Genomic DNA, 25,160 nt, shown 5'->3' on the forward strand with positions numbered 1-25,160 from the left:
AAAGTTAACAATACGCGACTCATCTAAATATGAAATAAAAGTTTAAAGTGGAAGCCTCTATTGATTTTATTAATCACAGATAAAAGCAATTATGATCAATATTTTACACATGTTTTTGTTCTACGGGCTGTTTCTCGGAGATAGGTGAGACTTTTCTCTAAGGACGATCACTTGTTGTAGATATGTTGTGTGGTCATTCAATTTCAAAATGGCTACCGTTGCCATGGAAATCTGCAAAAAAGCAACGAAATTTGTCCAAGAGTCTTCGCGATCTCTCTGGTCCCTTGGACATTCGTCATGAAAGTTTATTGATTTAATGATTAGTATCTGTAATTATGCGTGTTGCATTAAAAAAATGCAAATTGTCAATAGTTGCCATTGAAACAGGGGAGAAGTGAAAATTCTTCAACTTTAATTTTTAAATCAAAGCATCATAGGGACTGATACGAGTTGGTGGTTGTCCAAGCTTAGCTAATGGGTATTGTTTTAGTGATGATAAAAATGAATGTCTTATCCAGTTCGGGCGACATACAACCGTTCACGGTAGCTCAGTCGGTAGCGCGCTCGCTTCGTGAACGGGAGGTCGTGAGTTCGCATCTCGGCCGCGACTGACCTAAGTCGATAAAAAATGGGTAGCAACTGTTCCTTCGCCATGCGCTCGGCACTTTGAAGTGGAAGTTACGGGTCCTTCGGATGAGACCTTAAAAACCGAGGCCCCGTGTCAGCAGCAGGTGATGGCACGATAAAGATCCCTCACTGCTCAATGGCCCTGAGTGCCGAGTAAAGGTCAAAATTTGAAGCCCTTCACCGCCATACGGGGACGTCTCCATATGAGTGAAAAATTCGCAAGAGGGACGTTAAACAATATACAATCAATCAATCAATCGGGCGACATACATGTACGCTATTGCTTGCAATAGCAGACGTTCTAGTTTTTTTTAATTACAGTAATATTACCACATATTATATAACAGGAAGTTTAAAATACAACGCAAATGTTAACTACTATTTCTTCCGGGATAAAGAATTTAATTTTTTTTTCAGATGAGGATTATCAGCATTGCATTTTTTATCAAAATTTATCAACGGGTAAGACTAAGATATGAATGTATTGAACATAATGAATGCTTGATGTAATTTGTGGTTGCATGCCGTCTTAAAATATGTAACATTTATTTGAAGAATAGATTATAAAATATGTATTAAAAAATAAAAAATAAAATTGTAGTTTCAACAATTAAATGTCAAAATTAAAAAAAAAGAAAACAATCCATTCAAAACTGCTTTAACACAACCTAAATTCTTAAACAGCACTGTGATTGGGCGAATTTAAAACGGGACAATATTGTTAGCAAGTGTAAAAGGGCGAAAAAAACATTGAGCTAAAATAACCCTGCATACAGTATTTTCATAAAAACTAGGGATGACACTTTGTAACCGGTTAAATCGGTTGGAAAACGGTAATTGGTTAGGTAATCTGTAATCGATTAGTCATGAAAATATAATATTTAGAGGTATTTATGGCTCCCGGTATTGAGATTGCGGGGTAATTGTTCCGTTTGTGTAGTGTTACGTGTAAGCCTATGCCCTTGCACTTTTGGTGTAAATCACGAATACGCTTATCGTTATAGCGATATTTTCCACATTCCTTGTCCCTGTGCAGCTTCAATGCTACTAGATAAATTCATATTCTATACAAATTGTATTTAATAAATTATTTTGTTTTAGTTTTAATGATTATTAAAAAAATTAGCGACGATATTATATTTATTTAAGCACTTTTGTTATTTTTATATATCTATTTAAGCACTTTTGTTATTTTTAAACCAGTGAATCTCGTCCTCTTGATCACCTGTACTGCGTCATTTCAAGGCTGATGACGTCATATTTAACGAGTGGCTTTCTTCTATTTCTCAACTGTATTGCTATCAAATATTGCAATTTTACAAGATTTTTATAAATAATTGATAAAATGAACAAATCTAAGATGTTATTTACGCATCACAATATCATTAAAGTCATATACGCTGTATGAACCCCAAAGTTTGTGTGAAAAAAAAAAGATTAATGATTTAAAACACATGAAGTGTAATGAAAAATAATTCTTTCCACAAACTTGTACTATAGATGTCGTTGTAATAACAAAACAGTTAAACATATCTAGGAATAAAGAATTCAGTCTTTTCATGAATATTGATGAAGGAAGTGCGTAAAGAGTAGGCCTATATATAGAAACACATGTCCACGGGAAATCACAGACAACGAGGTATGTTGCATTTTGACAACAATTATTAATATAAGGTCAATATGCGTCATAACAGAGAAGATGGTTGATACTGAATACATTAAAAGATAAGTACCATTAAGAGTAAGACGCTTGCCATCCACGTCAAAAGTGAGTAGTATCTCAAACGGCCTACCTTGTTTTCTTTACGCCACGTGTGTTTATCAATCTTAGGGTATATTCGATTAAGCGACACGGGTTACACGAGTCACTAGAGTTGTAAATAAAACAACCTATCTTCGACACGGGTGATCAACCCGTGTTACGCGAGTATACTCCTCAGTTTACCACCGGTCACGGTAGCCTAGTGGTAGAGCGTTCGCTTCGTGATCGGGAGGCCCGGGTTCGATTCTCGATCGCGGCGCCGCGTCATACCTAAGACGTAAACAAAGGTAGTGACTGTTCCTTCGCCAAGCGCTCGGCACTAGAAGTGAAAGTCACGGGTCTTTCGGATATGACCTTAAAAACGTAGGTCCCGTGTCACGGTAGGCGCTGGCACGATAAAGAACCCTCACTGCTCAATGGCCCTGAGTGCCGAGTATAGGTCTAAATTTGAAGCCCTTCACCGGCATACGGTGACGTCTCCATATGAGTGAAAAATTCTCAAGAGGGACGTTAAACAATATACAATCAATCAATCAATCCTCAGTTTACCTGGAGCAATATACAATCAATCAATCAATCCTCAGTTTACCTGGAGTAACAGGTAAAAAAAAAATGGCGGGAAGTGAAGTCGCATTGTTAATGCGAAAACTGTTTCTGCATAAATATGTCAGTGTTTGTATTAGAAATTTATAACCTTAATGAAAAAAGTCTGCAATATAATTTTAACACCCCCTTTTTAATTTTGTTTTTTTTTTTTGTTTTTAGGTCAACCTCTTAAAATTACTGTTGTTATTATACCCCCCCGCTTGAAAAGCGGGAGGGTATATAGTAATCGTTAATTCCGTCCGTCTGTACGTCCGTCCGTCTGTCTGTCCGTCCGTCCGTCCGTCCGTCTGTTACGCTTTGGGGTGCCCATCTCTTATCCGCAACTCCTCTCATACCACTGAATGAAATTTAATGAAACTTTCACAGAATCTTTATTACATATTGCCATTGTGCACCTCCTATTTTACTTTTTGATCCGACACATGTTTTGGGTTTCCCGGCCACAGGAAAACATGGACTTTTTCACCAGTTATAACAATATGGGAGGCGGGGGGTATCATTTAGTGAGCTCATCGCTCACAGTACCTCTAGTTTTATTATTGACATTTTTTGATTTTTTTAAAATAAAGAAGTTTATCCAGATTTTTTTTTAACATTGCCTATAATTGTTGCCCGAACCCCTGGGACCTGCTTTACAAAAGAACTTACGACTAAAACCAAAACCTTATGTTGATTTATTATAATTTTTTAAAAATTAACTGTTTTGGAAATTGTTACCATAAAACATTCTAAATTCTTATTTATTTTAAATTCTTATTACTTGTTTGTTTATTTATTTTTGTTTGTCAAAAAATTATGAGACTTAACATCTGTGACATTTGATGCCCCCCCCCACCTTTGAAAAAAAATATCGGATATCTGTGCTTACATTATCCCCTATTTAACTTTAAAAAAAATTAATTTAGATCCTCACTAACAAATTAATACTATACTAATTCATTCCTACTAAAGCTTTTTATTTTTGTCCCTGCACAAAGCCGTACTAAGGAATATATAAGGTTTAATTTTTTATTATTTTTGTTACCATGGGAACAGGAATCCATGGCAACTAATGAACAAATCACCGGTTTTAGTTTGCAGACACATTCCTGCATGACTGTCAAAAAAATTCAAGATCATATTCCTGGCAAAACTATTTATATGAATAAATAGAATATCTATTCAAAAGGAGATTTATTGTCATTTTTGAACAAATATTGGGTTTTTTGATGATCGAAAAAAAAATGATGTTTGGACAAATATATTTCTCTAGAGTTTTGATATATCAAAAGGCATATTATAAATAACAAAATTCCACACTAGTGCGACACGGGTTGGCTTAATCGAATACACTCTAAAAGTAGCGCCGGCGTCACGTGATGGATTTATTTAAAAATAGCTATTTTTCTTTCCTTGCAGGATAATAAATAATTATAATTTGATAACTTTGTAACACGTTTAATTTTAATAGTGTAATTTACAGCATTTTCGTAACTTTTATTGATAAACAAATGATATCAATTTCCAATCGTATTTTAACTGGTGCAAGTTATAGCGTGTATACTTTTAATTAATTCTGTGGCTTGTTAAATTATCCGTGACGTCACAATTAACTTTCTATACAGTATACGAATTTGAACTCTGACCTTCCTTAACATAGCTGAGTTACTTTTATGTTCATCGGTCTTTGTTATTTCTTTAAAAGTGGATCCGGTGCATTCATTACGAAAATAAATGACTAAGGGCTGTTTATGACAAAGAAATCAGAAGTATACTGTTTCAAAGACTGGAAGATTGTCAACTTTCAGTATACAGAGTGCTTTAGTATAAGAGCTACATTATTCATATGCGGGAATGTCATTTTCAGTTTGTGAGTATATTATGTCGTAATTCGTTTTTTGATAAAACTTTTATAATATTGCTGTGTTTATATAGCGAAGAAAAACTTTTTTCTCAAAGTCAAAAATTTAAGATTAACAGTACTCACTCTGGACGGATCTATTCTTTTTTCTGAAATGTGAAGTAAGAAAACTTTTTACACATTGATCTTAACGTTTATGTAGAAATGAACCACTATAATTTTACTTTGCCATTCAGTGGTCATGGATAAAAACAGTAAATTATCATTAACAATAATTTTTGAATTTAATCAAAGATGCTGCCATGGTAACTGAAATTGAAATTTCTGTACAATTCTTTTAAGATGCTATTCCGACAGTTGTTGTCTTGTTGCAGTTTACCCACAAAAAGAGACAATCAAGGATCCTTATTATATTTATATTTTCTTAACTTGCAAGTTTCAAGTTCAACTGCTACTTTTCATTGCCTTCGTTACAAGTTCAAACCAGTAGAGCTACACTCTTGACAGAGACTTCTGGTTTCTTGTTCATTGAAATTGAAATCTTAAAAGTTTTATATGTACGTGTAGTTTTCTGATCAAACCTGAAGGCAAATAAAATGTTGTTGTTTTTTTTTTTTATTTCTGTTGTTTTTAAAGACATTTTATCTATTCGGAAAAAAACTTCTTGAAATTTAGAAGAATTATAAGATTAGTCTGAACGCATTGCTGATAACCGATAAGCAATTATATATTCTATTGCCATGTGCTTTAGAAATACTTATCATTGTGCATTTGTTTTTACTTTTACTAAGTACCTAGTTTGTAAGGATAAAGTGACAGTGTATATGTCAATCAAACACATCCCAAAATAAGTAGTTTTAATAATGCACATTAAAAATTCTAAACACTCTTCTATTATATTTAGGAGTGAAATACTCTAACAGTCGCATCAGTCAATATATTAAAGTGAAATCATTGGAAAATATTAACTTCAAATCTCGGTTCCAGACCCACCAATAAATATTGACAATTTACCTCGTTATGAATATTTGTTTGCATACCTTGTTTTGCTTACGTTGTTGCACTTTTAAGACTATATCTGTAAAAACAAAACAAGAAAACTTTAATGAAGCTTACGAAACAAGAATAATACGGGATGACATCCAATAAATCCTTCAAATCAACAAATCACAAATAAATTTATTGTATTTTCCAACTAAGTTTTTATTCAAAGTTCCTTTTATATGTAACAATCTTGAGACTTACAATATGTAACCACTATAGTTTACATAAATTTTATAGGATTATATTTAAATGAGCTTAGAATGAAGATATTCAAGATTCTTTTTTAAATATAATACTTGCGGTACATAACATTTCACTCGTTATTCACTGTTTTTCAACATTAGGGTTTGTATATTTAAGAGGCAATTTGAAATATACAGTCAATCCGGATGTGCTGTGGATGAAGAGTTGTTAAGTTTCTGAATATAAACAAGAAGAAGGTACCGATTGTTTACATAAAACAAGGATGAAATTATATATGCTAAGTGGTTACATTTCGACGACTTTCTCATAATTGCCGAGTACAAACAATTTGTTCCTTAACACAATGACTTACTCTTTATTATTTTTTACATTTTTTTAAATTTAGATTAGAAAAGATGTGTCAGAAATGAAAAAGTGTAAATCATCGCTGCATTGCCTGTTCTGTTTATCACTTCTGGTATTGAATGGTAAGTATACTTTTAACAATGTGAAGTAAAGTATTATTTTGTACATTTGAGGATATTTATATAAAAGAAAAGATGCGTTCATCCGAAAAAGCTCTACTTTTCATAAGAGGATTATCTAATACGAAAGGCATTTTAACGAGATAATTGTGTATCCCTTTGTAACAAATGAATTATCTTATCATGAGATGTATAGCCGCCTCATGCTATATGCTATGGCATATCAACATTGATTTAACGTTGAATCAACGTTGCCCTTAAGCCTTGAATTTACGTTAAAATTTGATTGCATATAGAAATTGAGGCAATTAACGTTGAAACTTTAGCGTTGTTTCAACGTCAAATATTTGGCATAATACTGATTTCATGATAATGTCAAAAATATGGATATCGAAGTTTTATTACATTTTCATGGATACACGCTTGTTTTATTTATTATGACACACTGTCAAGTGTGTACAAAATATTTATGTTTAGACCATAATGGATTTAATTTTAAAACTCAAATAGTTACAATAGTAAACGAGCGTTATCTCGTAAAGTTCATCTTCAACGTTGTTTCCACAAATATCAATGTTGAACAAGAAAGCATTGATTAACCATCAATTGTCGCCCGGGAAATATAAAATAAACAATGGAAATGAGTTTTGATCATCAAACTGCTTCGCTTTGTGTAAAAAGAACATGCATCTAAATGATGGAGACGATAGTCGAGAATATTTTGAAAACTTATAGTAGGATAAAAATCGAACGAAAATGATACCCTTTTAAACTTTATCAATGCCTCAAGTAAATGTAGGCTACATAAAATATAAATTAAGACTAGACACATGCATTACCTATAATCAAAAATGTATTTTACTTTAAGAATATACAACACGAACTGTGTAGAGTACGTTTTATGCGATAAGTAAAATTTGATGTTCTTAAAAAAGGGACCTGTCGTTTTTTCAATAGTAAAAGATAAGTAATTTTATATATCAAAAATACGAAAAACATACATATTTTTGCAGACGCACTTTATGGAAGTAAATATATTATGTACTTTAATTTATAAATGGAAAGAACAGTCTGATTAACAATCTTTTCATTGTTTAAAAAAACCTTTAATTTTGAATAACTTCTCCCACCTCAATCCCCATACACCAACACTTAAACTTATATGTATAGAGCAGCTCGGTCCTCCGGACTGCAATAAACGTTGAACACTGATTGAAAGAAAGGTTTATTTTTCTTTGATATATTTGCCAAACTGCTATTTCTATATCGTGGTTTTATATAGATTTGTACCTTTTTCAAACGTTTTAGAAGCATATCATTAAACTTCTTTTTAAAAGCAATTGTTTAAAATTAAATTTTCCTGGAATGTAAAAAAAATGCTTATATGAAATGTCAATTACAAACCAGTAGTTCTGTATGATTTTAAGAGCGTTCTCATGACATTTTAACAAAATAACATAAGCATTTTGTGTCAAAGATTTGTGACACATACAAAAAAAACTTCATTGTGATTACAATTAAACATATTTCAGTGAACATTGAACGCATAAGTTCTACGCAGTCAATATTTTGTGAAATATCACCCGTCGTCAAGCAGTATTGACTGTATTGCTACTCTTGAGGGCATGGTTTTATTACTAGTATTCTTTGGGTCATAATGTTTCTACACAAATGTTTCCCGACCTATTTGATTCCTGTAATTTTCATGAAAGTAAAATATATTAGAAATAATGACTCGACATGCAGGCTACATATCTAAATTAGAGAAAATGTCAACAAAATGTGAACAAATTGTGAGAGTAACTTTCGAATCGAGACTGATACATAAAAAAAATAAAATAAAATCTAAAATACTTAGGATGAGGGAAATTATTCGGAAGCGTATATGTACATGTATTTACACTTGTGTGAATAAGACCTACACGTTGTCTTAGTTGATATTCTTACCAACATGTAAAATGTTACATTTCCTGATATATTTTCACACATATTTTGAATTGTATCATTTGATGTTTTTTGCAAAACTCACAGTACCTTCTTTGATTTGATTGAATTTTTAGCTATAAACTATTTCCGATGAAAAAATATTAAGAATATTCATTTTATTTACATGTATTATCACAGCAAGAGATTTAACAATTTCTGTCCCTTGAGGTCAAATATACATGTACGGCTACTCTGTCCCGAAAAGACACATTCAAAATTGTGAGGTAAAGGGTTTCAACTTATTATAGTTTGGTCACCGTTTTTTTTTTTGGTTCAGTTGCAATCTCGCTTACGGGTATATGTACCCCGTATGAATGTGGCTGGAATGGAAAAATTTCCTAAATCTCTAACTGGAATAAAAATGTATTGAACTGATTCTAAAGTATAAAGCCTGGTATTTTGTCCATAGGAATAAGGGTCATAAGCAATTTTTTTTTTATAATAAGCAAATAACTACATGGCATTGCATAGCTATGATGTTCCAAGGTGCCTCTTCCAAAATTGAAATTTTTGGCCTACGGGTGACAAGTACTGGTTGGGGTATGGGCTGTGTTTGATTATACAGTCAAAACGCGTTAAGTCTTTAAAAACCATCTGTGAACTTGTGAATGTACCAAATAAAGGTAAAGCGTAGTTGTGTTGAGCAAGATAGTCAAATTTATGATTGTCTATGGCCCCCTGATCTGATGTTCAAGGGTAAGGGGCGGATATCATTGAACATATCGTGAATATGCATTTGATTATCTGAAAAATGTCTTCTTTTGTACTGTATATTTAGCAGATACAGGTGAAATAAGAAGATTTGATCGCTACAATGTAGTATACAATGCATTTTTATAGTTTTAATGGTCGAGCGGATTTGTAATTAAATACGAGGCGCATATATATTAAATTAAACATTAAATGTTACATGTATTCTAAGAGCGACAAGAGGAAAATAAGTGAAAAGTATTGTACTGAATGTACCTCGGAAACACTGTATTTTATGCATAAGCATTATTGTAATATAGTGATGGAGTGTAGTTAGCACTAAATATATAAGTCTCTGAGTTGTTGCTGATTACATGTACCCAGCTAGTTATTGTGTTAATCCCTGATCAACCGGATTTCCTTTCCCTTTTGTATATTTTATATATTTACCATTCCATGGTTTAAAGGGTTTCTGTTAGAAATTGTTGAATGCATCTACCAAATTTCACCAAGAAAATTTAGAGAGAAGAATGACTACACTGTCTCAATAGTTTCTAAAGAGCCCTCAGAGTATGCAATTTTATCAAATTAAAAAGAAGATGGCATAAATTATAATTTAAAATAAAATATGTTGATTTTTATTTTTAGTTGATATCATAAGTATGTCTTGGAATTGGTTTGAGGCTCAGCGATATTGCAGTAAAGACAATGACACATTAGAATATAATGCCTCTTCCAATTCAACAGTGGATTTTTGGTCTGGTGTATACAAACGACACTCATTGTGGATAAAAATTCTAGGTAAATTGTGTTTGAGAGATAGAGAAAGAGCTTGATGTTTTATTAATATCTGCAACTGTCAAATTCAAAATGCAATGCATGTATGCATTTACCCTTTTTATTTGATATGGAAAGATTTCAGGTAAGGTTACAATTTATTGTAGGCTGTTATGATTTAAACGCGGTACAACACCACGAAGAATTCCAGATGCACTATCCGTCAGCTGGATTTTGTCAAGAAATGTGTACAACTGTAAATTCAACCATTTTTGGAATTAAGGTAGTATTTACAGAGAATATTATCCCATTTTTTTTTCTATGAGGCCATCTTTGAAATAATGTTTGCTTGCTCTTTCCCGACAACTAAGGGTAATAATAGTAGGTCGGTAGGTACGTGGCAAAATATTTTTTTCTTAAAAAATTCAACATATATGTTGACCAAATGGGAAAATTTCAGAAAAATCTAAATTTCCAGTTTTAAAGTTCTGGGGGTATCATCCCATTGATTTGAGTAATAAAGAAGTGGTTGAAGTTACGTCTGCTATCCCATATCATCTTTATTTTGTATCGTTAATACCTGTCCCTAGTAATTTTTTTTTTCAGTAATACTTTCAAACTGAGAATATTTTATGGATTCTTTGCAGAAAAATAAATGTGTGTGCATTAAGAGTCCAGTTTTGGCTAGAACGATTCCATCCAACTTCTGTAATGAAGCATGCAATCAAGACTCAAGTGACATACAATTCTCAGAATGCGGTGGATCTAACGCCTACACTTTATACATTGCAGGTTAATTCCATTACTGAAATATGGTGATTAATAAATGTTGTGCTCCTTACATATTTTTTTTTTATAAAATATTAGTAATGCAGAGATATATCTGCTACCGTTTTTTCTACAATAATTCATTGGTACATCAGTATATAAGGTAATACGACGGCATTAAACAGGTTACTTTAAAATAATTTGTGCATCAAATCATAGGTTTGTTTTTATCATCTCAAATATTTATTGTGTCAATCTCTCTAAAATACTATAACAAATATAGCCCTTTTATTCGGTCAATCAGGTTTCTCCATGGGCCGTTTAACGCGGTGGTGCTGTCACAGTTAAATCGTTAAGCGCCACAGTTAAAATATATCAGAGCCATAGTTTAAATCTTAGCGCCACATTAAGTTCATCGTCGGCAGTAAGATAAATTTGCAAATTTATAGACTCATTGAACATCACTAATACGTTCTTCATTTTCTAATGCATTGCCGTTTGTAATTCATTATACAAATGTAGGACCCTTTGTTTGACTTGTACAAGCAATTATCTTCTAGAACTCGCTGGACACTCGGATGAAAAGGGACAAGCTATTTTTTTCCATAGGACACGATAATTTCAAACGATTTTTTTTGGTATTAATTGATTCACGCAGTTCTGCAGAGAACAACGTCTTTAAAATTGGCTTCGAAGGGCGGGTCAAACATCGCACATGTATTGTACGTAATATTTTGCAATGTTGAAAAATTAACGTTTTAAAGGTACTTGGACACAGATTTGAAGTTAATTTTTTCTCTATATTATAACGAATAATATATTTTAATAGCATTTCAAACAAAAATTAATTAAAATTAATTAAAAATCTTATTTCGTTTAAAAGTTACTAAAATTTCAAATTTTTTGGCGGGTTTGATTGACACATCCTTGCACTTTTACAAATTTTAATTTTACTCTTAATACTTAGGAAAAGTGGCAATCTTGTTGTGTATGAATGAAAAGTATTAATACTATAATCCAGAAAATTCAGAGTAGACATGTTCGAAAACGAAACAAACACACAATATATTCTTAGTCCGTGCAGTTGTGGTGAGCAGACTTTGACTATTGAACGCACCCGCTAAAATCAAAACATCAACAAAAACAGAGCTCCTGCCTTGTTTACAAAAACTGTGTACATAACACGAGTGTGATCGATTTGCACACACGACTTAGCTCGGAATTACGATACTTGTGAAGGCGTTTTGCTTTCTAACATTTCTACTCCGAATAAAATTATTTTTCTGGATTAAAGTTTTAATATGTCTCATTAAAACACAACAAGATTGCCATTTTTCTGAAGGATTAAGAATAAAATTAAAATATGTGAAAGTGCAAGGATGTGTCAATCAAATCCGCCAAAAAATTTGAAGTCTTAATAACTTTTAAATGAAATAAGGTTTTTAATTAATTTTTGTGTGAAATGCTAATAAAATATATAATTCGTCATATTACCGTGTAGTATACAGAAAATATTAACTTAAAATCTGTGTCCAAGTACCTTTAATATAGGCCCTATAACTCTTCAGACAGCTGACTGCAGATATTTAGCGTAATTGTGTAACTTTCCAGATTTTTCTGTGTCCATTATGACCTTTATTATCTTTTGTAAACATTTTTTTTTTCAAATAGAGTTTAATGGTTAAACCTTATTGTTACTGGTACTTTTATTTCAGATTCGATGAACCAATATTTGTTTAGCTTAGTAGTACGTTTGTGTGATTTTATTTGTTTATTCTATTTTGCTTTACTTCATTTTTTTTTACAGTATTCATATATTTCGGAAAAATTCTTATTTTTTATTTACACCATGCTTGTTCAAGATCGATAAATTGCTTTTATTACCAGTAATGAATTTGTTATTCAATTTGGCAAATAATAAGTACCATTTGTGCAATAACTAACAATTGTTTCATTAGGGTTGAGTGTTTTTGAAATTTATTTTGCGGTTCCTTCCCGATTTTTTTCGCAAAATAATCGAATGATAATAGCACTTCGCGTTAATATTGCGTCACAGTTCAGTTTGAAATAATCGAAAACCCTGGGTCAATCCATAATGTATCGACAAAACAGAAAAGCACATCGATATACATTTCTGTCAAGTCGATATGGATTGACGAAGTAAAAGGGCTATATTTGTATAATAATTTCAGATTTGTTTAAAATATTGTTTTAACATAATTCACCCATTCTCAATATAAGGGCACAAATGCCTCTCTGATTTTTTAAAAAATGAAGTTCAAGATAACAATTTTTCTATCAATTACCTTTGAAAGAAAGTATGTGAAGATTTTGTTTCCAGATTTTTTTTCATCAAATATTAAAACATGGGTTAATGACAAGACGGTAAAGTAGAGGGTGATTTTATTCAAAAATGTAGCTTGAAATGTACGTTACTCTTTCTTCAATGTCCAAAAAGATATGTAAAAAAAATGTAGTCATTAAAATCACAATTGGAATATCTCATCTTAATACCAGAACATCCTACCAAGTCTGTCAGCAACATATTTTCTCGGCATACGAACGTGCGTTTGATTTTTCCTTTCAAAAAACAAAGGTTACTTTTTGATCCAGATGTATAAAAACATTTTTTTAAATATATGCTTTGAATTCTTCTCTCTGTTTTGTTTAGAGCAATCAGTTTGGAATCTTGTCATTTTCTATAGATACTGGAACTTAACATGTACATGTAGTAAAATTCTATTTTGTAGTTACTGTCTTTTTTAACATATATCCATGCCGATTTAGAAAACTACGTAAATGTAACGTACATTTCAAGATATATTTCTGTTTAATAAAAAGCTTAAAATTCATCTAAAAATTCATCGTTTTGTTTCAGTTTATTCCAAAAAAGATTCTCTGTGTAATCACATTGTGTTATATGTCACAATCACCACTATAAAGACACGATTGCCTCAGAATATGAGTAGGTAACGTACATTTCAAGCTTGTAATGATATGTAAATTAGTAATAAGAAAATATTGAAAAAAAAAGCCATTATTGACATGAAAATCATTTCAATGAAGAGTTTTAACGCAGTAATATAAGAAATCATAATGTAACAAACGAGGCTATTGTCATCAACTACACGAAGGTCACGTCACTTCGGTAACGCTCATTTCACATATTATTGGGGAGTCCCCTCCACCTCAGTTCATTACCATTCTTTTGTGCTGTTTCGCTGAAATTGACACCGGTCGTAGCCTAGTTACTTCTACCTGTGTGCAAAGGTACAGACAAAAAAAAAATAAGAGTCAGACGTATTTTGCTATGATCTAACAAATGCTCGTGTTTGGCCATTGAAACTTAACATAAATCTATTCCGAATATATCCATCGACAGTCTTGTTAACAATTTTATTTAGTATGTTGCAACATCGTTTGTCAAAACACAAACATACGTGCTTTTCAGCAGATCTGGAAAAATATAACCCAAAATGCAATGATTCAAACAAAACTGAGTATTGTGTGCCTTTCAGTATTTAAAATGTACGTGACCGTCTTGTGTTCTGGGTTTATTTGTTTTGTTTCTTTTTTTTTTCTTTTTTTTTTTTTTTTTTTTTTACCAATTATATAAGCCTATGCATACCTTGTTTTAAATTATCAACAACAATTAAATTAATATTGACGAAAAGTCGCATATTAAAAGTAAACAAAATGCAAAAAGGTTGCCAAAGATGAATTAAAGACACTTAAAAATAAATTTTCTAGTATGTGGTAACACTCTACCACATTTAAGAGGATTGGGGGTGCATTTAGATGGATTTATGTTGCCAGTTGTCAAATGGATTGTAACGATAATTTTGTTTCGCTCGTGTAAACGCAATTCATTGACTAAATAAAAAAATATGTCTGTTAGAAATACGCAAAATGTACGTTACCATATGTAACGTACATTTCAAATATAAAAATCAATTCTCTTCCACAAGCGTACGTTAGACACGCAATATATTGATACTATCTGAACTTGCATATCATATTCATATTCATATCGTATTCAGAAATATATTCCAGGTATCAAAATTATATTACATATAATTGACCTTAATATATTTTTTTCCTCAACAGAAACGTTTCTTTTCATTAATTTTGGGATTTAGCCGACCTCCAACCTTTGAAACTTTCCTTTGTGTACACATTCGAGTGTGTGAAAGTATGAGAATACATGAAAATTCGTGCGAGATTCACTTAATTCTAATTTCATGGTAACGTACATTTCAGTAACGTACATTTCAAATGATCACTTTTCATGTAAAAAATAATTTTTAATTGTGTTGAGCAAAACGTCTTTGCCAGTTTACAGGATACAAGGGTTTGCTTATTCAGAGTCGTCTCATATTTTCTACTTAATATATATTCTTAATGGAAAAATATAGGTAACGTACATTTCTTTCTTATCTCTACGATTGAAAATGTCTTTCATTCCGTAAACATATTGATAAAAGTTGCTCAAATTGTTCAATTTCATGTTACATTATCTAAGTAGGAGTAATTAATCCTTTGAAATTTCAAATTTAGCCCATCAATAAATAAAGGAGAACAAAACTATCAGGTGTATAATCTTTGTGTTTGTTTGTAATGTGGTTGAAATAGAATTAAGCGACAGGGACATTGCACAATAAAAATTATTTATTATCACTAAGAAAATGTATTTATTGTTATGAAAAGAAATATATATGATACAAGGTTTAACTTATCCGAAAATTTTTACTTGAGAATCAAAACTATATATTACACAGAGGGGATTCAGCATAATATTTGCCTCGGCGACAGTAACGTACATTTCAAATAGGCTACTATATTTGAATTTGGAACTCCTTAAATACCCTTTCAGATCGATAATTATATGAATTCTTATTCATTGTTAAATGACTATTTATAATGTTGATTTAAAAATTACATCAGTGGTATTTCTTCTAAATGAAAATGAGGCGACATTATTTGAGCCCTTATATTGAGAATGGGTGAATTAAGTAAGTTCTGCATTTTTTCAAAAACTTTCTTTAAACTCAATCTTTTCCCTATAATCTTTGCACTTAAAGTGTTTCAAAGTTTAGATTCATTCGATCAGAAAAAAGGTGTGGGGGCAATTTGATGAGGTTGTAAATAGTCACTGGTTAATTCTTGTTCATATTCATAGATATAGATACACCAGAATCAACAAATTTGACATCAACTGAATTTAATAGAAAATCAGCCTGTCTTGCTATCAACTGTGGTACTGTCGAAACGTTTTCCATATCTTCTGGTTGTTCTGAGTCATATTCCGGAGTCTGTGAAGATAAAGGTATCCTTTGTTCACATAAAGAAATTTTATGCACCCCTTTCTTATCGATTTTTGAAAACCAATGAATAACCAATAAACTCATAATAGTGTAAAGTTTCGGTTGTGTTTTTATAATCTTGTCATGTCTGTAAAACAAATTTTTTCGTATTTATTATCAGAGAAATATAATGGTTGCATTAAACGTTGAAAATTAATTATATGCATTAATTTTATATTTATTCTTCTATATAAAACTAAGAAACAAAAATATATGATTTACTTCACAATTCATGAATAATACTGTAGACTAGGATTATTAAGCTGTATATGTTTCGTTTGTTTTATGTTTAACGTCCCTCTCAAAATTTTGTAATTAAACTGGAGACACAACCACTTGCAAGTAGAGAGCTGCAAATTTTAAACTATACTCAGCACTCATGGACATTGAGGAGTGAGCGATATTTTTCGTGTCAGCATCTGTTGCTACACAGGACTTCGGTTTATACGGTCTCATCCAAAGAACTCGTCGCTACGTCCCACAGTGGGATTTGAAACGGCGACGTTAGGATAAATTCATTACTCCGCGATTCTAGAACAAACACCTTTACACTGAGACTTAGCTGCTGCTTAGCAGAAGCTGTTTCGTGGAAGCCCTCATTCATTAACTTATTTCAGTCGTGATATCTTTTAATTATTTTTAAATCTTAAACAGTCTTATTATATCAAGTCCAATATTTTGTTTCTGTCTATTTTAAAGGATATCTAGGTTGTTTTGAAGATCAGTGGTCGAGAACCTTGAAAGATGGGCCTATAACATCGGATAAGACGACTGTAACAGAGTGTAAAAACATTTGCTCAGAAAAGAAAACAAAATATTATGGTGTTGAGGTGACTTAGTCTAATACCTGTACATACATAATCTAATACATTCAAATTCACGGTAGCCAAAGGACATTAAAAGAAATACAATGCATTTTTATTTAATTTTATAGAATTCAAACGAATGTTTTTGTGGAAACAACATTACATCAAGAGTAGAAAAGCCTGAAGGCGAATGCAACATGCAATGCCGTGGAGATGTTCGTCAAATTTGTGGTGGATCATGGGGAATCAATATCTACAGAAATCCATACTACAAAATAGGTTGCTGTACAAATATTTTTATAAAGTATAGGCCAATAGACCGCAAAGAGTTTTTTTTATTAGGCGGTGTGTGCCCCCACTTTTTGGACAGTTTAAGACTTTGGGGTAGGGTAGGGCTTTCAGATTTCTTTTAGATAAAACCGTTGAAACAGGCCTGTCAAAGGCATACGGAAACTTTATATATTTCACGTATATTCTCATATACTTTCACTTTGCTCATGATAACATTTTTTCAAGGTTCAGTTGAATTTTTTTATGGATGAATTCATAAGAGGCCAAATGTTTCATTCCCATTTTTTTTCATTTATTCCGATTTTTTGATTGAAAATTCATATTGATGTATTTTTTTTTATTTTCAATGATTTTTTTCCCTCCATTTTTTAATTAAACTCGTGTCAACATTGTATTTTTAAATCAAAATTAGTTTCCCTTTGAATTATCTGACCTGGTGAATTCTTACTTCCGTTTTGCACCGTCCCAAGTGAATAGTCTACATGTATCGCAATCAGTGAGTTTTTAAATCGACCCCTTTCTGTATGAAAATCTTGTAAATACATGTTTTAATTAAAATTATGAAATTTTTAAAAATAACTGATCATTGCCAAATAAATGAGAGAGTCTTGAATACCATTCTAATAAATGCAAATAAACAGAGTGAAACCAGCTTAATTCAAGTTTTGAATCCCCACATCTTTTCCTTTGCTTTACATAGTTAAATAGTACCGTAATTCTGTATTTATAACTGTATAAGACTATACACTAGTATCTGCATTACGGAATATGAAGTAATCTTTATAACGTATCATTTCTTTTATTACCAATTACGGTTTTTGCACTACTGGTAAACTCTTTAAAACAAATAGTAATGGAGATTTTAAACTAGATGCTGTCATGAGACAGTAATACCCGCACTAAGGTGTTTGCCTCTAAATGCAGACTTCTTCATATTGGGCTTTTCCAAGGAAAAAGTCAATATAATTCAATAATTTACATAATACATGTTTTATCAAATTGAGCATAATATGCTGAGGTGACCATGTGACCCATGGGCCTCCATCTAATAGGTATTTCATATTCTTAATTCATTACCAGTCTGAAATTAAACAACAGAATTAAATTAATGATGTAAATTAGGTTTGATAAGGAGGGGGGGGGGTATAAATTTTTGGCACATAATTAAAACTTTTAAATCTATTTTCTCATATCTATAGATCAATAACAAATAATATTATTCAAATTAGTGTAAAGCGTTTTTGATGAATTTTTCAAAATGTGCAAAGTTTATTTATATTTGATTAGGCAGTTCTAAACTTCTTGAAAGCTGCCATATACACAATCAATGTAGTCAACCCCCACCCCCTCTCCATCAACACACACACACAGACACACCTTATTTGTCTGTTTTTGGAAATATGCCTAGATGGCAATGTTAAGATAAAACATCTTTCGTAAATGATAATTTTCAATTTGTTCTTCCGCTATACATGTATTTGAACACCTGAATCACAATGGGCTTGCGTCACGTACCCAACTTAAGTACTAGTTTTACCATTGGCATTATCATTTTTAAGGTACTTGTTTACTCACCATATTTTGACAACAACGGGTCGCCGTACTTACAAATGTCGTAAATTTGACAAGTTGTGTAAATGAATAGTTTTGTATTCAAAACTATATATAAGAGTAAAACATTACATATAAAACTAATATTTATGGGTTTTCATGTTCTAATATTTATAATTTATCGAAAATATACGGTTTACGACATATTCCGCATCAGCGCGGTAAATGTAAACAATGGCGTCCAGGACATCGTCAACGGTCAATGTAGCATGGCAAAATAGAAAAAACAAGGTTTTTCAAAGAAAACATCGCAATACAGAAAAAATTCTAACTTGTCAAGAATCGTTGGGTAGAAATTTGGGTTAATTTAAACCATAACTATGACGTGAATCGATCTACCGGGGGTGAGACTGGACATGATCATGATGACAATGTACCAGAACCTACAGTACATGTAGAGACGTTCCCGTCTCCTTCAACATGTTCAACATTGAACTACAGAAAATTCGAGGTAATGCATAAGACTAGAATCTATTATTTCCTTTGTGTTCTCTATGTTTTAAATATACATAAATCTTTCATCACAAATATCATTGCACACAGCACTTACATCTGTATATAAACCGATAAACACTGATCAAGATATCGAGGAATAGACCCTAGCTACTTTAGCAATAAACAGAAGGAGAAAATTTTTCTTTCATTTGGTATATAGTTTCTTAAAATAAATCCATCAGCTGCTAATCTGACAAAAATGTACAGTGTCAGTGACATCAACTGGCAACTGCTGAATCACTTTTAATGCCTAAATAAAAATGATATGTAAACTAGTAATGATTACATTGCAACTGCCATTTTTTTTAATGTATGGATAATTATAAAATTCTTTTAGGAACATATATTTCTTTTAAACAATTTTTTAACAGAATATCAAGTGATTGGGAGGAACTCGAGTTCATACTTCATTACTTGGGGAATTTTTTTTTTTTATCAGATTTATACACATGCAGTATAGGCAGAGAAAATTTTTTTTACTTACTTTTGAAGTGTTGTTTAAAAAGATGACAAGAAATAAAAAAAAAAAAGCAATATTTAATAATATTTTTATACATATTTAAAGATATAATAATTTTTATGTAAACAACATGTGTACTTCATTAAAGTAAAGTTGCCCAAAGTCGAAAATCCTATTTCGTGGGGGAGGGGGTTAGTCAACTTTTTGCACTGTCAACTACTTTTAAAAGTACCAATTTACACAAGTGTTATTACATTTTCGGTACATTTCTAACAGTGTACATTGACCAATCATAACTTTCAATTCACATTTCCTATAGTGTAAGTAAGCTGTTGGACATACAGTGTCAGTGCCCCCCCCCAACTGCTGAATCACTTTTAATGCCTAAATAAAAATGATATGTAAACTAGGCCTAGTAATGATTACATTGACTGTCATTTTTTTTTTTTATTTTCTAGGAATTATGAAAAAGGATTTTAAGATTGGTTCATTTTTATTGCGTGATCAATGCATAAATTTGACAATGTAACTTAAGTTAAAATAACAACACGTTTTTCTTTCTTAAGATATGACAAGTGCTGCATTGAGTAAAGGGAGAAGCAGGTAGAACTAGGGGTCTTAGCAGATGGCTACTCAGGTTGTGGAGTTTGTGGCATTCCTCTCCATCTTTCTTATACCATGGGGATATAAACTTCTGGTTTAAATTGGTATTTAATTATTCCTGAAAGTCCAGTGTCAGAATACAACATGTCAACACATAAATAAAATAGCTACTGGAAAGCACCATGGAAAGATATGGAATGCAAATACCAAGCTTACCTGACACAGGACAGGTACGTATTTTATTTTACATTTATTTTTTAATTACGTACTGTACAGTACATATATTATGAAAGCACCAGGTTAATTTCCTGTTTTAAAAAAATCATTTGTTCTATATTTCATAAATGCATCCGAATTATATATTTTTAGGAATGGTGCATACAGGCATTGGGCCTTATCAGGTGAATACACTTTTAACATCATTAAATATCCCCTCAGTCAGTTCTTGGACTCTGCAAAACAGACAACATGAAACAGGACCAGTTCTGGAGAAAACTGCAGTAGAAAGTACCAGAAGCAGCCTTCATGATGAAATTCAGGCAACTGTAAGTATGTACATAGAGAAAAAAAATGTCCATTGTAATAGGATTTTTTTTTTTTTTTGAATATTTAGGACACTAAAATATATTTGATTTAAATGAAGTTATAATGTTTCTATCAGAATTAAAATTAATAGATGACGTCATTAAAAATTTTAGTACAGTAAAATTAATTCAGTAGGAATATGTATATAGTGAATTCACAGATATAGTGAAGTTTTCGGGGTCCCCAGCAAAAATTCTGAACATTTTTTTGTAAAATTACATGGTTATAACGAATTCTGATGTAACAAATTTATTAATATAGTCTTGAAACTGATTTGATTCCTGTAGAGGTTTTTAAAAAAAATGAAATTCACATCTTTTTTAATGAATTTTGAAAAATTGATATATATTGAACTGACTATTTTTGGCAAGTATTTGTGTATAAAATTCAATTCATAATGAAACCATAGTTATCCAAGGAATGTTTTGTAACAACAGCTCTTCGTACATATTCTATAAAAATACTTGATGGAAAACGTGAAAATTGCAATTGCTGTATACAGTTATACAAATTCGTTATACTGATATAACCAATAATGGATATAGTAAATTTTCAAATTTGCAGGTCCCCCGCCCGGGACTTCGCTTACTGTATTTCTATTCTCCAATATATGCATCTTTAGCATACATGTAAGAAGTAAATCCTATACATGTAATTTTCAGATTTAAAAAGTGTACATTTTAAGAGAACAACCACAATCAAGGTAAGGAAAACCAATTAGCTTCATGTTTCTGACAGTCTCCTTATGATTTTTAAGGATTAAAGGTACAGTCAAGCTAACAGTCAGTGTTGATGCAGGTTGGCAGAAACCAGGCAGTGGGCCATCCTTTGACAGCCTCTCTGGTATGTTGAGCATTTTATGCGCCTAGATCGATAAATCAGGGTGTATATTGTTTTTTGTCTCGTCTGTCTGTTTGTTTGTCTGTCTGTTGTCAACCTTTACCTCACCATAACTTTTGAACACTCCACTAATTAAGCTGTAGCTATCAAATGACACCAAGGTCAATTACCTTGTGACCTTGACTGTGAAATAAGCTTTTTCAAACTTTTGCAGTAGGAGATAGAGACTTCATATTTGGTATGCATACCTCACTAATTATGCTCTTTCAAACGACACCAAGGTCAATGACTGTGACCTGGACTGTGACCTTTATGCCAAAAATAACTTATTGGAACTTAGTTGCCACCAGGTTGTGTTTCACAAGCACGTCTTGTTTCTTTTAAAAGGAATTTAATGTTTAACAAAGTAAAATTCCAATTCTTTATAAAATATTTATATATTTTATAATAAATATATTTCATAACAAACGTTCATAAATGTATATGAAATTGAATATAACAAATTTATTCCTTTAATAACTCAAACTGCATAAATGTTAATTTGAAACATATTTTTAGGTCATTGCTCCATGATTGAATCTCAGACAGGCAAAGTCATGAAATCAGAACGAAATGTTGCACAATTTTTGAAAATGCTACTACAAATGGAAAAGACCTCAAAGATCATGACTGCAGAAAAAACTCTAATCACCATGAGAGGAAAGTCAACCTGTTTCAATTTCAAGTGCACTTGGTTCTTTTTTAAGCTTTATGGAGAAGCAAGGAATATATTTTTAGTTGGCCACAATATCAAAGGTTTTGATTTTCATGTTCTTTTTCATACTCTAGATTCTTGTTCACTGTTTTATCGAGTGTCAAATGTGTACAAGTTTTTTTTTTGAGATATTACCAGATTTCTATTCAAACTTGTCCATCCCAGTGTGTGTTCATATAACCGGCAATATTTATCAGAAGTGTTACTAAAATGTACTTACAATGCACATGATACTGTAGAAGATGTTTCAGCTTTGAAAAGTTTATATAAATTATATGACACTGTTCATTCTTGTGATGATGAACATTCATCTTGTACATTTACATTTCAGTATGCTTTGAGTGTCCATACATGTAACTACCAGAAAGTTGTAGATAAAAACATACCATTCTTTCAATGTTTGATTGATAAAAATCTTCTGAGTGTCAGAATGGCAAGGAAGGTAACCAGTAGTGGCCTAAACTTTGATTGTCTCAGAAAGGCACAATCTAGAAGTTCTGATAGGTTTAATAATAATGAAATGTTATCAAATAGGAAATTCAGGTTATTTGTAACAAAATATCTCAAAATTTTAATCATTTGACACCCACTTTATGTTTCATTTTTGTTTTCTATAGAATGCTTTCTATATATGTATAAATCAACCGATAAGAGTTTTCATCAGTCAAATTTTTAGAATATTTGAATGAAAAAAGGTTCATTTTTATGCATTAAAATGTTATGAAACAGAGGAAATTCAGGTTATTGGTAACAAAATATCTAAAAATTTTTATCATTGACACCCACTTTATGTTTCATTTTTATATCTTATAGGGTACTTTCAAAATGTATAAATCAACCAATAACAGTTATCATCAGTCAAAATTTTAGAATATTTGAATGAAGGCAGGTAAATTTATATGCATAAAATGTCATGAAACAGAGGAAATTCAGGTTATTCGTAAAAAATATCTCAAAATTTTAATCATTGACACCCACTTTACGTTTCATTTTTGTTTCCTATAGAATGCTTTCTATATGAATAAAACAACCAATAAGAGTTATCATTAGTCAATTTCTTAGAATATTTGAATGAAATCAGGTTCCTTTTTATGCATAAAATGTTATGAAACAGAGGAAATTCAGGTTATTGGTAACAAAATATCTAAAAATTTTGATCATTGACACCCACTTTATGTTTCATTTTTATATCTTATAGGGTACTTTGTATATGTATAAATCAACCAATAACAGATATCATCAGTCAAATTTTTAGAATATTTGAATGAAAACAGGTATATTTATATGCATAAAATGTCATGAAACGGAGGAAATTCGGGTTATTTATTACAAAATATCTCAAAATTTTGATCATTGACAACCACTTTGTGATTAATTTTTATTTCTTATAAGATGTTCTCTGTTTGTATACAACATCCAATAAGAGTTACCATCAGTCAAATTTTTAGAATATTTGAATGAAAAAGGTTTATTTATGTGCAGAAAATGTCATGAAACGGAGGAAATTCAGGTTATTTGTAACAAAATATCTCAAAATTTTGATCATTGACACCCACTTTGTGATTAATTTTTATTTTTTATAAGATGTTCTCTGTATGTATGAAACAACCAATAAGAGTTATCATCAGTCAAATTTTTAGAATATTTGAATGAAATCAGGCTTATTTACATGCATAAAATGTCATGAAACAGAGGAAATTCGGGTTACAGAAAATAAAAACGTGATTGATTTCTGTAATAATTTTGTTGTTATTTTTAAGATAACACCTTAATTTATAAATTGATATGGTAGAATGTTTCACTTGCATGCCCGCAAGAAAAATTATAGTAAAAGATTGAAGTAACCTTAAAAAATCCATATCTACAATGGCGAATTCATGCTTTAATTTCATTGGCTAATAGCAAAAAAAGTAGGTCATTGACCTACATGTTTTAAAGTAGATTTTGTCAATACATACGTGTGTCTTGCTGATTTAATACGAGTTTTAATTATCATCAGTAGATTTTTTTTTCCTTCTGAGTAAACAAGTACCTAAAGACTTTTTTAAAAATGTCATGACTTTTGACTCTGTGACCTTGACCTAGAAGTTTAACCTACTTTTCAAAAATATTATAATTGTATATATAAATTTTGATTCAAAAGAGATAGGACTTTCACATTTGACATGTACATTACCTACAACAAAATGTTTCAGAGCATGCTATGATTTTTCCCCTTTGACCTAATTTTCAAAAATTCATATATGATATGGGTGCATATTTTACACATTTGTAATCAGCCATAAATTATGGCATCCCATTCACTGAAACACAGAAAGCAGAGGAAAACAATTCTTTGAATTTGCTTGTATAATCTTGATAGATGGAAACATCCTCATATAATGTAGATTCAAGTTTTTTTTATGCCACACCATGATTAGGAATACATGTAAAGTTTTTGTCATGTCCGTCCTCCACCCTTCCATCTGTCTTTCTATCGGGCTCAAAGAAACTTTCTAGATATTTTTATCAAAGTTCATAATTATGTTGATGCATACTGATGTAAATATCCAACTGCAGCAATATTTTTGACTTTGACTTTTCC

At 31.3% G+C, this 25,160-nt stretch overlaps 2 protein-coding genes across 7 annotated transcripts; both read left to right on the forward strand.

Annotated features, from left to right (window-relative positions):
• The first annotated feature begins 990 nt into the window (after window positions 1–990).
• On the forward strand, window positions 991–17,978 carry LOC134243202 (uncharacterized). 4 transcript variants are annotated; one of them, XM_062725431.1, is made up of 9 exons: window positions 1,049–1,089; window positions 4,680–4,844; window positions 6,469–6,550; window positions 9,872–10,024; window positions 10,168–10,283; window positions 10,648–10,792; window positions 15,948–16,094; window positions 16,831–16,961; window positions 17,066–17,975. In XM_062725431.1, the coding sequence occupies exons 2-9, from the start codon at window positions 4,821–4,823 to the stop codon at window positions 17,348–17,350; spliced, it is 1,083 nt and encodes a 360-aa protein (XP_062581415.1). In that variant the 5' UTR covers window positions 1,049–1,089; window positions 4,680–4,820; the 3' UTR covers window positions 17,351–17,975. The 4 variants fall into 4 exon arrangements, with proteins under 4 accessions (XP_062581412.1, XP_062581411.1, XP_062581415.1 ...); XM_062725428.1 differs by lacking the exon at window positions 4,680–4,844 and having other exon boundaries at window positions 991–1,089; window positions 15,954–16,094; window positions 17,066–17,978; XM_062725427.1 differs by lacking the exon at window positions 4,680–4,844 and having other exon boundaries at window positions 991–1,089.
• Window positions 17,979–20,256: 2,278 nt separating this feature from the next.
• LOC134243205 (uncharacterized) lies at window positions 20,257–24,540 on the forward strand. 3 transcript variants are annotated; one of them, XR_009986993.1, is made up of 4 exons: window positions 20,257–20,627; window positions 20,767–20,942; window positions 21,740–21,825; window positions 22,381–24,540. XR_009986993.1 is itself a non-coding variant. In XM_062725437.1 (4 exons), the coding sequence occupies exons 2-4, from the start codon at window positions 20,769–20,771 to the stop codon at window positions 22,701–22,703; spliced, it is 591 nt and encodes a 196-aa protein (XP_062581421.1). In that variant the 5' UTR covers window positions 20,257–20,627; window positions 20,767–20,768; the 3' UTR covers window positions 22,704–24,540. The 3 variants fall into 3 exon arrangements, 2 of the variants coding, with proteins under 2 accessions (XP_062581421.1, XP_062581420.1); XM_062725437.1 differs by having other exon boundaries at window positions 20,767–20,950; XM_062725436.1 differs by lacking the exon at window positions 20,257–20,627 and having other exon boundaries at window positions 20,652–20,950.
• The last annotated feature ends 620 nt before the right edge of the window (window positions 24,541–25,160 follow it).

This window comes from Saccostrea cucullata, unplaced genomic scaffold (genome assembly GCF_032062105.1).
Source record: "Saccostrea cucullata isolate Sc308-1 unplaced genomic scaffold, CSIRO_AGI_Scuc_v1 ctg5115, whole genome shotgun sequence".
Taxonomy (NCBI): Eukaryota; Metazoa; Mollusca; class Bivalvia; order Ostreida; family Ostreidae; genus Saccostrea; species Saccostrea cuccullata.